This window comes from Diadema antillarum, unplaced genomic scaffold (genome assembly GCF_040938485.1).
Source record: "Diadema antillarum isolate AM-2024a unplaced genomic scaffold, OU_Dant_1.0 seq00000333_RagTag, whole genome shotgun sequence".
Taxonomy (NCBI): domain Eukaryota; kingdom Metazoa; phylum Echinodermata; class Echinoidea; order Diadematoida; family Diadematidae; genus Diadema; species Diadema antillarum.
In genome coordinates this window covers 1,302,917-1,319,698 of record NW_027271349.1, presented here as the reverse complement: position 1 = coordinate 1,319,698, position 16,782 = coordinate 1,302,917, and the positions used below count along the sequence as shown (strand labels likewise).

The window sequence follows — 16,782 nt, the reverse complement described above, 5'->3', positions numbered from 1 at the left end:
CTTTGACTTCACAAGAGATTGATATCACATAGCTTCTCAGTCTTTTCTTGTATGTAGGTGTACAAGTGTAACCAATCCACAGAATTGTAATGTCATATCATGTAAATGCCTACCCCTGTCCCCATAGAGGAATGCTTTAAAGGTTCAATATGATTATGGTATTTCCATCTCATTTATTCCTTTCACTATCCAGTATCACTGACCAAGTGCTGGATATCACAAATTTACAAAGTGTGCCATTTATCACCAAATTTTTGCCAACAATCAAATAAATAGTACCCTCCCTGTAAGAATTGGTGAATATTTGCTATGCATCTCAGACCAGTCTACTTGGAAGCAGAAGATATTGGTTGCTATCCAATCCAATTCACCGTCTCAGTCTGATGTATTGTGGGATATGAGAAGCTCCTGTCTCAATTTCCCCAAAGACGCAAGCAGTTGGTAGTAGTCTTGATTTCAGATATCTCCTTTGCTCTGTGCTAAAGGTGATTACACTTAACTGAACTATGTACTTTATTTCAGCCTGTAAATATGTGTTTCTGATGGCATATAATTCAGAGAATTATTCGAGTTCAACAAAACACAGTTGTGTTAGATATTAAATGTTGCTATATCCTACAAGCGTTTAATGTACACTAGACTCACTGCCAAAGGACTTGTATGAGACAAACTATATTGAACTCTACTGTCGATGTTTCTCATAATTGGTTTTCTTCCAGGTGATAGATTCGATATATTTTGGTATTGCATCTCTCTTTCTTTGTAGATAAGATTCAGTGACATTTCTGGCCATGGATTGTATTGAGAGAGAAGAATAAGTTCTGACTGTGCACACAGTGATGGAATGCAGAATCATTCTTCATCAAGAGTTAGATAATCATTGAGAGAAATCATCAGTCATATTAGTTACCAGGATTAGAACATGAATTGTTCATGTGATTAGTTCATATTATGATGCGCCATGCTGTACCCCAAGGTACATATCATACCCTGGGTCATGGCGTTGTGTACTTGTCATCTCGTGTGTGTAAGATTTACAGTTACACAATGCCATCATGGCAATCAAATCTTTGCAGTGATCTCAATGCCAATCCAGCCCTGATATGACTTTTTTTTTTACCGTAATAACAATAATGATGATAATACTTCAATATCATTTTAATAAACAAACTCAACCAATGATGACTTTAATATTTTATGTCTTCTGAGCATGTGTAAGGCATACAGCTATGTAGTTTGGTGGCGTTGTGAAACTGAGATCACTGGTGTAGTGTGTGATGAGCACCAATGTTGTGATATTTTTGCACTGTTGCACCAATTGTTGCAACAAAATTTTCTTCCATAATGCACAAAGTATTACTTTCATCAGTTTTGTTTTGTTTTTGTTTTTGTTTTTGTTTTTGTTTTTGTTTTTGTTTTGTTTTGTTTTGTTTTTGTTTGTTTGGGTTTGTTTTTTGTTTTTTGTTTTTTGTTTTTTTGTTTTTTTTGGGGGGGTTATAAATGGTGCATGTCTGTGTATGTAGGATTAGTGTTATTTATCTGTGTGTAATTCATTTGACAAAAAATTTGTACACTCTTGCCCCATGACAGGAATCTTCCATCCCCCGCTCACTAAGAACCACCTGCTCTACAGTACCAGACTCCGCCCTGCAGGAAGCTACTTCTGTTTTTGTCAAGGAGGTAAGCAATGAAAACTCCTTCTAGATCATCCTCTAATATGAAATGAACATTGGAGTTATGTGTTCTTGCTTCTTTACAGGGAGAGTGAGAAGAATATGAATGAGACTTGTGCAGTAGGACCACTTATTTACAATTAATTACATCATTTATGGAGATTTATGTGAATGCACATTAGTACAAATTTTTTAAAAAGGAAAGTGGTGATGAGAAAATTGGAATAATGGCAGTGATGAGCATTTTTTTTTTCCAAAGAGATGAGTTAAATACATCAATGTAAGAAAGAAAAAAAACGTACAATGTCATCAGAAATGTGAAATATATACAACATCAAAATGAAAGGATTATAGCCCTATATCCATGTTTTTCTGTATTCATGTCCTTTTGATGCTGGAGATATGAATTATATTAAGTTATTTTTCTTATAAGAGAGTTCCATCTTATACATGCCAACTATTTCAGTAGGATGTGATAAGCTCTGAAATGTCTCTTCAGACAACTATTATTTGTATCATATTTTGTAATCTGAGTTGATTGTCATATTCTCTCTGAGCAGGAGGATGACATTGCATACATTTAATGAAATGTGACTTTCTCTCCCATCCAGTGTATAAACAGCTACACTAAGGAGTGGAGAGTTGTCAACAACAAGTATGCAGCTTACGCTGGGAGCTACCATGACCTTCCCAAGTAAGCCTTGTCCTTCCTCTCATCATCTTGGTCATTTTAACATAATAGCTTATAGGGTGGCCTGTAGGAGTGACTGGTATTGTATTGAATGCATGTGAAAAGGAGAAGGCTGATGTAAGTGCTGTAAAACCAGAAATGTTCCTGTGCATGAAATTTTGCAAATTTTGTGAGGAGCCAAGATTTGCAAAATTAAAATGCACTAGAAAGTTCTTGTGTGCACTATATGTATTGAATGCCAGTGGTGATTTGCAAACATGTTATGCCACGAAAATGGCCACAGATAAATGTTGGAATCAAACCGAGATGATTATGAATGCTAATCATTTGTGGTACGTACATGTACTCAAATTTTTCTGGAATTTTCAAAAATGCAGGGCTACATACGAGAACTATGTGTGTATGTTTTATATGTATGACATATCACGTCAACTGGTAACTCGAGCATTCCTTTCTAAAATGGTAATGTAGAGTATTTTAAGGTAAACCAAGACAGTTATCTGTATTCAAGTGTTCACATTGTCAATCTTCAATCTATGCCAACAGCTATCGCATTCCAGACAAGCTTGTGAAGCATGACTATGAGGTGGATGAAACAGATGAAAACAAAGAAGATGATTCCCTACTGTCTCCTTCAGGGAGTATCTTCAAGCAGGGATACCTCTACAAGACTCCCTTTGGTAGCAAGGGAGACATCCAGTTTATGAGGGTAAGTTTGGAGATGGCCCCTGACTGTTTGCCCCCTAATGTGCTTTATATCCTTACAAGTTTTCCACTCAATTGTAAGTAAACTGTTGTAGACTGACATTGAACTGTATTGGCACACAAGACTCAAAGTTTGTGTTGCAAATGTTTTGTCAGAAAATACCAAATGTCTGAGCCATTTCCATAGCTAGTAGACATACACTTTGAGTGTGGAAATGCAAAGTGCTGCATGGCCAGAAAGGTGTATAAATATTTCATGTATTATCTGTCCACATATAATTTATGAAATGCAGAAGATTACCAATAGGTTTAAGAAGTGTATAAGTTTTTGTATGCAATAATCCACTGCTTTTGTTCGTATACACATATTGGAAAAAGATGATGGTCATTTTTTTTTTTTATAGAGGTCAATATGTTGGGCATTAAACTGGTGCAGTGCTTGAAAATTGAGCGCAGATTCATAATCAAGAAAGCATGTGGGTACAAGCAGTTAAGAGTTTTCAAGCAAAATATATGATACCTAGAATAACACCAGCCCTTATTAACATTTATTTCCATATGGATAAAAACGCAAACACACAAAACAGACAATGTGACAAATTTGTTTCAACAATTGCCTTTATTGTAATCTTCACTGAGTTTGCTTTCACATGAATTATGAAAACTTCCAATGCAAAGTGGCTGAAACACTAATTTTGAGTAACTTCAGACTTGGGCTTACCCTGCTGAATTATCCACACCACTTGACCAACAAATGTGTATGTTTGAAGGCAAAAAGTGCAAGTAACCCTGCATTTTTTTCCCCCTGTGAGTGATCACTCCACCCCTTCCCTCTGCAGTGGTGTGGCTATGATGAAAGTGATAGAGTCTCTCGGGATACTACTACTTCATATTGTCATTGTGTATGAATTTTGCAGCATTGCTTGATACACCACATTGAGCAGTCCTCACACTCGCTTGCAAAATGCGTTTTATATAATGACCTAGTCGTTTGTCTTTCTGTGTGTGTCCTCATTCTTCTAACACTGTCTGTATGTCTGTTTTTGTTTTCTACATTGTGCTCAGCTTGCTATTCCTGACCCTTTACTAATAATGTGTGTGTTCTTTTCTACCACTTTGTAAGCCCCTGTATGTAAACCAGAGCCTCAATTGATTTAAAAACCACACTACATTCCACTTTACTTCTTTGATGCGTGGTCACATTGAAAACCACCAATTTGATGGAGATTATGTTCCAGGATATTAGTCCATCATTTACATGAAGTACAACGTACCTTTCATATTAACTTTGAGTATCTGGTACATTGTCATGTGTTTCAGTCTTAGCACCCTCTCTGCCCATGGCAGTGTAGGGGTAAAGGGAGTGAGGCAATGGCCATGTACAGTGTAGACATGTCCTTCCATGTCAATTAGTCTGAAATATGATTTTTTTAATCAACAAGCCAATTGCTGGAGGTTATTGCACTTTAAGATTATTGTATAATAGGCAATATGGTGGGGGGGGGGGGAAGGTTAGGCAGTGTTGAGGTAAACAGACTAGTAATCTTAAGGCAGGCTTCAAGCTGGCACCTCGTCTGTGCCTTAATGTCAATGTATGCACAGCCAATTTTATCCTGCACTCCAGAGTGCCTTCTCAAACTGTAAAACTGTATAGTCCAGGTCAAGAAATCAATCTTCACTTTTGACAGTTATCTTGAACACATCAGAATCAGTGTGACAACAGTGATGTGTTCAGACATTGGCTATTTGATTCTGTGCTAGGTATGATATTTCCATGACAAGTAAAATTGAAGCTACATGTACTTGACAATTCGTGCAGATGGCGGAGTAGATACTGAGAGTTGTACCAGGATGATCTATAGTTAGTGTGGAGTCTGTGCGGCATACTGCAGTACTTGAGTAAAGAGCAGTTTCATAGAGGAGCCAACATAATTTGTTAACATGTTTAGAAACATGTCTTGAACTATTTGAGCTGTTTCAGAGTATCTGAAAACAAAATGTGGTTATATTTCCTCATTCCTCAGTTCTCAAATTATATGAGCCCAGTCATGGCTAGTTTCCAAAATATCAAGTTTGGCTTGATTCAGAATTTGCCTTTGATGGCAAAATGTGTTTGACTTGTACAGCACATATTGAAAGGCAGAGCATAGCTTGAGCTGGTATTCACTTTCATGACAAACCAAATAAAATGACCAGAGTGTGTGTGTATACAGTGAATATAGTGTATGTTGGAACATAGGCCTACTCTTTCGTGAAAGTGTTTTGAGAGCTGCATTTTTTAATTAGAAAATAAAGACCTGGTGACACGGCTGTTTTGTGCAATGTTGATGGAGGGTAATAGCTAGAAATGTCAGAACAGTCCATAATTATTTGCATGACTAGAAATGTGTTTCATAAATAATAACAAACACGATTTGGGAGTTTTGTCGTCATCCAAAACAAACTAGAACACTAATTATTAAGATATATTCTGGGCCTTCCTCCCTTACACAATGTTTCTAAAATTAAAGAAACTCATGCTTTGAAGACCTACATGTATCTAATATAAATATTGAGCACTAAGTAGGAAGCCTGATGCAGGTTGGATTTATGGAATATCATGACTATGAATCATTTTTCCTTCAAGAATTCAGCCGTCTACCCTCCGAAGCAGGTCAATGATAATTCATCTCTGATGCCAGCTGTTAGTTTTCCCTTTTCCAAGGTATGATGTGCAGGGCAGGGGGCCCTCATTGGCCACCCACACCTGTTAGTCAAACAATTTTAGTTTGAAGCAGCAACACGCTAAACTTGCACTCTTCACATGCAGCATGCAGCATTTGGGCACTTATATTAATACTTCACCATGTTATTATTGCATTGTGTCATCTGTATGGTTTCTTTTTCTCTTTGTTTACTTTTATAAATTAATTTTATTTGCTCAGTAACTAAACAAATAATAATTGCAAATAACAGTTCACAAAGCAGTGTGCATTCACTACACCATATATCATTATGCAAGCAGACATACTTGTGCTGACCAAAAGTACAGTGCCACGAAGTAAGCTTTAAGTGCTGCAATCAACAAAAGTTTACTCTTGCAGCATGATGTTAATTGAATTGAATTATGTAGTGTAGACCCAGGAATCAGTATGTTAATCTGTTAATATATGACACAAGCAAATGCAAAAATTTGATTTGACATGCCGTGAGCCAGGATACCATCATACCCTGGCTTATGGTGTAGTGTAGCACCATCTCATGTTCATAAGATGTAAAGGTTTTAAACATTGCTATTATGACAGCCAAATTTTAGTAATGACAGATTATGATCCCATGCCAATTGTTATGACATCAGAGACTCCAACCCAAAGCACCTTCTGATCTGGAGATTCTCCCGCCTGAAACCCCTAGCAAACTGGAGACTCCAAGTTGATGTGTGCGAAGCGCGAAATTCCTAGGGTTGTAGATGCTCTCTGGTGCTATCTAAGGCTTATTTTTTCAACATACAATAGCAATAAGTAAGAAATCCTTTCCAACGGGAGACACAGAGCCAGGGCGGGAGAAATTAAATCTCAAACGGGAGAACGGGAGATTTTGCAAAAATGGGTTTTCGGCGGGAGATCTCCCGTCGAAAACGGGAGAGTTGGAGTCTCTGTGACATGTTCAACTTGATTTCAAAAATAATGATGATACCAGTACTTTTTGATAATCATTTAGTTATGAGGGAATGATAAGGAAAAAGTTAGGCCCGCTCATTTAATCTGTGCAAAAAGTGGTAGGTAATTTCTGATCGTGTCATACAATATCATTGATTATAATGTCATGAAAGCTTGTCAGAGTTACAGGGGTTTTAAAAGAAATGCAAAGGGCGTGTACACTCTTTGACTAACACATTACTGTATTCGATGGAAGAAATTGGCACTTCAAATTCTACAGTGTATTTTTGAGAATGAAGAGAATTTGATTCCCCTTTAGATTGGGAGACCCTAGAACCGTAATCACAGGGGAATTCACAGAGTTTTTGTACATTTGTGCTGCAAAATATTTGCATCAAGCACTCAAAATTGCTTTCACCCATTTGGGGGTGACCCACAGTACAGTGCATAAAAAAAAGAAAAGAAAGTACTTGTAATAATTGAATAAAATGGCTGATTTTCCGCATGTATTGGGTACCACAGGATAGCAAAAATGGCATCATTTGTTTGAGGTCGTTTTGTTACTAAGTGTGGCATAAGTGTAACAGTGAGCGAGGGATAGATTATAATAATGTTAATAATTATGCCATTGCATGGTGTTTTAGAATGCTGAGGGACTGTACATTGCACTCTGACATCTGCATGGGACTTGTAGGACAGCATACTGTAAAAATGGAAATTTTAGTGGTGTTGAAATTTTTACGCATTTCACGCCACAAAAACTGACACAAAAAGAAAAGCATGCAAATATTTTTGCTTGTCTGTAGGTGATATCTTAATCTGAATTAAAAATGCAAGAAAAATCACTCATGCAAAAAAAAAAATCCACTTTTACAGTGTATATTAAATTATGAGCAAATTGTTCAAAATATGCAACTTCTATCTATCAGCAGTTAGAATTAAAGTGAACAAGCAGCACCGTTTTGATTGTTGTTATAGATGTGGTGTATGTATGTTTACCTGTTTGTACATGCAAAACATGCTCTTTGTATTCAATCCAACATTATCTGATGTCTTTTAGACAAATTGCAATGGATTTTGTGTGGAAAAAAAGAAATCTTCCTATCTCTTAGTCTGATCTTTGGCAGTATTCATTAAAAACAAAATGAGATAAGATAAGAATACCTTGGGTGTAGATCTATAACCTGAAGACATAATCTGTCAAAGATAGTTCCATGGGTGATTTGAAAAGGAAAGGAAAGAAATGTCACAAAGCATCAATGTTATCTAGGCATTCACACTATAGCTTTCGTGGAACTGCTGAATGGATTTTCATTCACAGTTTAAGTAATCCCTCTTGAGAAAGAAAAATAATTTCATTGAACTTGTGTGACTATGATGTGTGATGTCATTGAATATCTCATTTAATTGTTCCTTGCTGTTCTTTCATTTGCTGTACAATATCCTGCTGTGCAATTATTGCATTAATTTCCATATCTAAAGAAAGTCTCAAAGGGCAAATATCCTCAAATCGGTTTTAGATCTTAAGAGTATCTTAGAGTTGATTCTAGACAACAGATTGAAAGATGTTTATATGTAGGAGATGAAGACTCGTTGTCTACTAGGCATAGACGAATAAATGCCTTCATTCTTGTGTGCTGCTTTACACTGACCATGAAGTCATGTACATTGTAGGGAGTCACTGTCAGTGATGGTAGAGCAATGCCATTGATTCTACATATGTAATAACCTATTCAAAGTGCCTTTTAGGGTTCTTCACTCAGTGCATAGTGTTGTGTTGAGAACCAACTCTTGGCATGTTGTTTGAAATACTGATGCATTTCTTAAATTAGAGAATGCTGTGATTGTAAAATGCTTGTTATGAGCAGGGCTTCTCACCCCCCTGTTATGAGTGGATTGTGAGTTGGCATGATTACATCTAATGATCGTGTCTTGTCTTTATCAAAGCTAACATACATCAATGCTGAATTTCAATTGATACTCATTGCTAAGCATTATGGAAATCAGTGAATGCATATTAATACATGATGATGCAATTGATATTAAATTCAGAGTTTGTAAAATGACTCATTCCATTCTTGTGTTGTAAAGATAGGAAATTGTTAATTTACCAGTCCGTGATCCTGAACTAAACAGTGAATGGAAGTAAAGTTAGTTTGGATCCATACCTGAGAATTATTGTATAGAGAGGTTTAGTGACTCAGTTTTATTCAATTCACTCACTTCTTTAATTCCCTCTGTTGCTAATCTTCCTGTTCATCATCCAGCTCCATCCAGCCTCCATCCATTCATGCAATCCCTTCTGTCATGACATGTGGTTACAAACAGGCCTGGTTACAAATGTTGCATTTTTGCAAGCTGCAGTGTGTAGATGCACATGATGATGTAAAGTAAAGTTAAGATATGGTGAACATTCTTTTGTATTGTAATATCATCAGGTAAACCATCAACACATGCAATTTATTTATCTGTGTGTGTGCGTGTTCTTGAGAACATGAAGACATTTGGTCATGATATACCATATAAAGATATGTTCAGGATTATGATGGCCAAAGCACATGCCATGAATATATTTGTTAGATTTTCCCCAGTTCATGAATGCTTAAATTGTCAATAAAGAGGGCAATGACATTAAATACATTCATCTAAATTTTGAGCAAGAGAACTTGTTTTGCTCTGTTATTATGTTCCCCCAAGATGTTATTGATGCTTGAACTCTAGCAAGCCCTTTATTAGTAATAAGCAGAAGACCTTGGTAGAGCTAGCTGAGCATGAGAGAACCTAAATTGCCCAGGGGAACGGTAGGCACCCTTCCACCCACCAGAATGTCAATTTATGCACAGTAGGGAGTCCACCTGAAGGCAAACATGAGTACATCAATCCTGGTCCAAAAATACTTTCTTCTCTCTGCTATTGGTAGTACTAGATTTCTACAAATCATCACTGCATGTCTTTATCTGCTGCAGTATTCTTATTATTATGATGAATAAACTGTGCAACCATTTTTATTGAGTTATAAATAAAAAGACATATTCTTCATCAAAATACATATTCATGCCACCCATTGTGGAATTATGTGGATGTGCTGGAAAGTAACTTTTTACATTTCGTAGGCCCTTTATTACATGTCAATTATTTACTTTCAATAGTTGACAAAAGTTAACCCGTTGATAGTGTTTGATTGCAACAGTAAGATGTGTAGTACAAAAATCAGTGATCTAAAAATGTTGCAGTTTATTTGCAAAATTAGCTCAGCCAATTTCAATGGTTGACAGAAGTTATTAACTCACTGATAGTGTTTAAGATGTCTAAAGTCAATAATCTAAAATCTTTTCTGCAGTCCATTTGTAAAGTTAGCTCAGCTAGAAAATAGTGATTGACAAAGTACTGTATAACCGTTGTTCCACGAGGATCATTACAATGTATACATTATGACAAGCCTTGTAGCTAATTTGATCTGCATCTCACCACCAAGAAATGGAAGTTTGCAAAAATCAGTGTTACATTGGCACTGTGAGTTGGGTGTTGGAATGGTCTGTCAATGGCCCAAGCCATATTGTCATTTAACCAATGCTTGGAAAGTTTTTTTTTTCTTCTCTTATATTCCATCTTGAGATATCTTTCCTCATTTGTCACCCTGATGTTATCTAACAATGTATGTGGACAGATGTCACACATATCTAGGGAATTTATATATTTTCATCCTTGGTGGATATGCTTTTTACTGTTGTTGTGTTTTAAGTTATATCTGACTTCCAACTTGATTTCTTTTTACCGGTGAACATGCTAATAATGCCTTGGTTGATTCATCTGGATTATTTTTTATCATTTTTTTTTTCACTCTTACACACAGTCCTACAAGAGGAGGTTCTTCTACCTGAAGCAGCTTGCTGACCGGTCATTCCTACTGGAATACCACAAGGATGACCGAAGCACTGAGGCCAAGGGAAACATGTATCTGGACTCCCTTGTGGAGGTGACCAAGGTGAGGACTAGAGAGGGTTATTGCACTTTTGTGTTAGTGAGTTATATGTGAGAAGGTACATAAAGTAGGTGACTGTGTACAGATGGGTAGGGATCTACATAGGCATTTTTGTGTTTGTATGTGAGCGTGATGTTCTGTGTATTCTCACTGTTTTAGGCATCCTTGCTTTCAGGCTTTATGTTTTGTATTATATCATACATACAGCTTGTCTTTCAGTCTGGGAATTGCGGCTGTAAGTCTTATATTGCACTGCGCAGTGTCATATGTTTCAGAGTTGTCACCAAGCTTTTAGTGTCTTGAGATTCTTTTGTTCTCATGATCTCAGTGGCTCTCATGTCTGAGTTCATTTTTTTCTAGTGAGAGAGAGAAGAAGGTTTTGAAATGTCTGTCTCATTGAAGTAGGAACCTCTCAAACCACTGTTCAGGCTTGTACTATCTCAGATACATGTATACATTAGAGCTCCAAACTTAAAGTAATAAATGTCATTGGACTATTGAGGCGTAAGTATCACTATGATGGTATCATTTGTAGTCTTGTTTGAAGACAAAAAACACTTAAGTCAGACATGCACTGCAAGACCGAGGGTTTTATGTGTATGTCATCCTCTAAAACAAACATACGAATGAAAAGTACTTTTCTTTCTTGAGCCAAACTTGTAGAAGAAAAGACTACATCTCAGAATAGAAACATTGCTGTATTTGTACAAATTATATTTGCCTTAAAAAGAAGATTATAGGTCTATATTTTTGTTTTGATAACACATCTTTGTGGTAGCGAAATTATTACATTCTTCTTTAATGACCCTAGATGACCTTGATTCCACAAATTTGAAACTTATATGTCTGAAAGTTTGCCATTACCAACCCCCAAACCCAAAACCCTTGTCCACCCCCCACCCCCCAAAAAAGAAAGAAATGTGAAGATAGAATAACATAATTTTTTTTTTTTAATTTGATACAGCTATATCTATTCCTCTATGAGAGAATCAAATATCTGCTGTGCCCTCTCCCACACACAAACACTCACAAACAACGCAACCCAAACCAATATGGGGAAAGCATGTCATCTACAGCAAGTTGGAGAGAGAATGTTGAAAGGCCCCACCCTTTCCTTTACTGACAATCATGTAATGTGCTCGGTGGTGATAGAGATGGCATTTGAAAATTCCAAGGGCAGACTTAAGAATCTCCCCTGTACATCTCTAGGGAACCAACTTGGCAAACCAGACAATAATAAGCCCTGTAGGAATCTTCACTAACAGACACTACTTTGATTCTGAGTGAGATAATAGTCTGGGCTGTACAGCTTGAATGATTACCATGAAGTGAGCATCTTGAATGTGCAGGATGGGATGGTAGATAAAAGATGAGATGTAGGATGTATAGGAAGGTATGCTAGAGATGTCCCATATTTTAGGCCAATTTCACAAAATCTCCCTCTCTCAATCCCACTTGAGTTTGAATTTCTCCTTTTGGGGTCTGGATTTCTCCCACTCGAGCTTTGTGTCTCCTACATAAAATTTATCTTTATCCTGCCAAAAGTAGTTTTGTCATATACATGTATTCTGGATTTGAAAATAAGACTAAGATAGGACCAGAAAGCATCTATAACCCTCGAGCTGGACCCCCACTACAAGGCTTACCATGCTCTGTGCTAATGATGTGTGCTACAAGTACATGCACAGTGTAATGTGGACATGATCAGAAAGTCTCCTTTAATGTGAGGGGTCCCAGATGTGAGCTTTCGGGTTGGAGTCTCTGGATATGCATGCTGTGAGATGCTTGTGTGGGACCTAGATGTTGTGGTTACCATGGAGATAAAAAGCATGAGATTGAGACATTTTTTACTTGGGAACAACTATTAGCAAATCAAAAGTGTTTTTTTTTTTTTAAATCCTTGATATCTCAATTTAAGATTGTTGTTAGAGATTACAGTTATTGTCACGCTGTGTGCGACAAGACAGAAATACCGATTACATCAAGTTTATCAATATTATTGTCAAATTAGACACTCATTCAGAAACAGGATAAAGAGTGTTGCTCTCCCCAATTTTCACTTGCATTTTGTTTTGTGACAATGCTTTCTTCGTATCAGTAGTCATAATATGTAGATATATACATCACTTTTATATGACAACTACAGTAAGCTTATGAAATTTACTTGATATCAATTTAGGACTAATAATTTCCTTTGTAAGATCAGTCTTAGCACAATTGATTATCTTTTGCAGTTTGAATGCTACCATAACTCTTACTAATTATAATATCTTAATCAACCCCATGAAGTTCAGATAAAGATTGCAGCAATATGACCTTATTAAATGTTCAGTATGTAATTGTTCATCAGCCCAACAGACTGCAATGGCCTCTAGCATGACTCTGACTGTAGCCATGTTCACACCATACAAATGAAGCAGCGGTTGCCAGATTTAGAAGTCATCTGACGTCACTTGTGCCATTTACCAATACACTTTGTTGTATGGACTGAGACTCCAGACTCAGAATCCTGCTGTTATTTCTGCAGCTATTGCTGCTAACTGTCATCCTACAGCTTCTCATGGCTGTTCATGCCACATTGCTACTTATACATGGACAGACTCAGCACCGTGATATTTTCCTAAACAATGAGAATATGCAATGGCATTTACAATTTTGATGTGGGCTAATTTAGGATTTTTTTCCCCCTTAGGTGGAGGGGGGGGGGGGTTTGTATTATTCCCTATTCTGAACCTTTTGAGGAATGGTATTGGTTTGCTTACTACAGATCTTTAATATGACATAATGAATATCTTTATTTGAAACACATTATGTTTATTTTTGTTTTTATTTTGGTAGTCCTTTGAATTCTGAGATTTCTGAAGATCTGTTAATATCTGTTTCAAGTGCTTTCTGATAATTGAAAAAGCTGATGGGATGATTGCCATTCACCTTTAAATCTGGCCAGCTTGTCATATAAGAAGCATTACATGACTACACAGTGTGGTTGCATATTTCAAGGCGACGGATGGAATATTACTGCACTAATTAGTCCAGAAGGCCAACTGACAAGATTGGAGGTGGAAGGCATAGGATAAAGAGATGCGACAACTAGGGCTGAGTATTTTTGGTTTCATATCAGAACACACAATTTATCTTGACATTATGCTGCGTTTGTGTTAGACAATTTCCCCCTCCCCAACAGCATTTTAATGATATGCTGCATTTCACTGTCATGTCAACAACCATCACTCTGTGAATATGAATGGATCTCTTCAGAAATTAGGATGACCTTAGTCAATATACATTGTATGTATGTATGCACTTTGTATGCAAGCTTGTATGATTGTCATTGTGTACAAGTGAAAAACAAATTTCTGTTTCATGGCTGAACAGGCAGTAAATACTTAAAGGGATGGTCCTGTTCCTGTTTATGTGGCGTATCAGAATGTTATTTGCTAGTATTTGCAGAATACTCGATGAAATTGTGTTGAGGAAGGATAGTATCAACATCCACGATGGTTCGTTTCACATTACAGGGTAAAATAGATGAGAAAATTACGAATTTAGTACATAGTAATTTGCTGCAAGAAGGCAAAATCTTTCAAACATCTATCAGGATGACCGTTACATACAGAGCGCCACCTGCCGTTTCCATTGCAATACGATACTGTCTCTGCGTTTTGCGAGCCAAACTCCAGCCACCTTCCACGCCTTCCTTCCTCCAAGCGACAGGCCCTCCTGACCCCTTGACCGAAACACATCTATTTTTAGGCTTTCCTATCACTCTGCGAGCTCCCCAAGGACTCTCGGCAGAATCTCTCTCCCCTTCTCCCAACTCTCGCCGTACTTGTACACACACCAGAGAAACACACCCAATACCCAATGATGCCCAGCCACTTGCTTCATTTGGTGTACGGTGGAACACACACCGGTATAGTAACCCCATTGAACGTGTTGGGTCGCCGATACCAGTATCCCTACCTACCTGGTTATGGAAATGATCCGAATGTCTAGTAATGTACAGCTCCATCCATTGGATACTATGTATCCAAGGTTGTGCCATTGGGTACTAAACTTTGTGAGTCCGAAGAAAGTAATTGAATGGTTATGGCACCGACTGTAGATATTTCACGTATGTCTGTACTTGAGCCCACCGGCATCAACGATTTTATCATCTATTCGAACATGAAAGTTTGAAGCTAGACACACGTGTACTAGCTACTACACACACACAGAAAAAAGATCCTAGATGGATTTCGATTGAATTTTTGATGTTCAAACCGCCAGCTCAGAGATATATTTATGACTGTCTTGACACAGGCTTGATCAGCGCATGTGAGGCACTATTGAATAATCGCGACTAGCCACCCTCACAATTCCCAAAAGTAGGAAAAAAACTCGATCGGTAACTTCCGATTTTTGTGTGTGTGTGTGTGTGTGTCAAGACATTACAGAAAGTATCCAAACAGATAGACGACGCCAATATTTGAAACGCTACACCTATATTGCAGTCTGCAGCTTCACACACATGAAACGAAAGAAGTTTGCATCAAGATTTCAACCTCCAAATGAGCCAAAATACATTAGTATAAACACTACATTTTTATAGAAATTAATTGTGAAGTTACAGCCCCCCCCCCCCCCCCCCCCCCCCCCAAAAAAAAAAAAAAAAATGCTGGGGTGAAATTCAGGCAATCTATCGTCCGGTCATTTATTATCATTTTTTAATCAAAATTTACCGCATACAGTCACTTCCCGTTACAACTGCCGAAAAAAAGCTAACGAGCAGAGATTTGTTTACGTGAATGATCCATATTACGGGCAGGTATCACGGAGTACTTCCTTGGTATCACAACGTTTTGTACGTGAAGTATTTATAGAATATAATAGAGACAATACTTGGTTTCTTATCATCAAACGATGATAATAGATTTAGTGTTAATTTACTGTTACGGAACTATTGTGGCAAAGTCTGTATTATCAATCACGTCATGAATAATATGACTTACCTGCTTGACAAATGGTTCATTCTGCTTTATTCTGCTTAGCGCGTGTAAACAAAATAAGTAAACACGTACCGAACGCGATGTGATGAATAATTTGAATCAAAAATATTTTAATCAGAATTATTTTAAGTAAGACCCCCTGGCAGTGACTTGATTACATATTTATGCTGTATATACTTCATGGAAACTTCTAGTTAGAATGCGGTTACAGCTCGTTATTCCGAAGGGTCGTTATTCCGAAGGCTCTTTATTCCTAAGATTCGTTATTCCGAAGGTTCATTGTTCCGAATTTCATTTTCGGATTAACCAATCTTCGGAATAACGAACCTTAGGAATAACGACACAAATTTTCGGATTAACGAACCCTTTTTCATTTTCGGATTAACGAACCTGTAGGTATAGGGAATTTGCGTGTTTCGGATTAACGACCCTTCGGAATAACGAACCTTCGGAATAGCGAACCTTCGGAATAACGAACAGCACCCTTAGAATGCTATATATACTATCAATTGTCGGGTTTTGTCACCGATGGGATCGTATGTTTTGTTCAGTATAATTATAGTGGTCGAGATTTCACTGATTTCACTGTGCATAGCATACAAACTGACTTGCCCATGTTTAGTGGATCGAGCTATAAGAGCTCCACCGGCGATATTGACAGAATGGAGTTATATGGTTCACAATAGGCGTTTTCACATCAGCCCGATAAAAATCCAAGCTCGAGATATTTTTTAATTTCCCAAGTCAGAAAATAGCGCGCTATTTCGAAACATCGGGCTGATGTGAAAGCGCTTATTGAGTCTTACTGAGCGTTATATTGTTATAAACAATGTATACGTTGGAGGCGATGTGATAGAACCATACACAAGTTTCGGTACGGAGGAATCAACAATGTTTTAATCAAATAATTTTTAGTAAGACCCCCTGAAAGACATTTTATTTAGGTTTATTAATTATTCTTTATGGAAATGTCGTGTTACAATTTCAAATCAATGATAGCTTTTGTTACCAATCGTATAATTCGAGGCCGAGATTTTTGTTTACGTGAATGACCCATATTACTGGCAGGTATCGTACGTAGTACCTCCTTGGTATCACAACGTAT

At 37.2% G+C, this 16,782-nt stretch overlaps 1 protein-coding gene across 1 annotated transcript in view; it reads left to right on the top strand.

Annotated features, from left to right (window-relative positions):
- LOC139730778 (dedicator of cytokinesis protein 9-like) overlaps positions 1-16,782 on the top strand; it is a 136,209-nt gene that overhangs the window by 21,113 nt on the left and 98,314 nt on the right. Inside the window, exons 3-6 of the mRNA XM_071641640.1 lie at positions 1,591-1,680; positions 2,285-2,367; positions 2,911-3,073; positions 10,561-10,692. Coding sequence (XP_071497741.1) covers positions 1,591-1,680; positions 2,285-2,367; positions 2,911-3,073; positions 10,561-10,692 — 468 coding nt within the window. The remainder of the gene's footprint in view (positions 1-1,590; positions 1,681-2,284; positions 2,368-2,910; positions 3,074-10,560; positions 10,693-16,782) is intronic.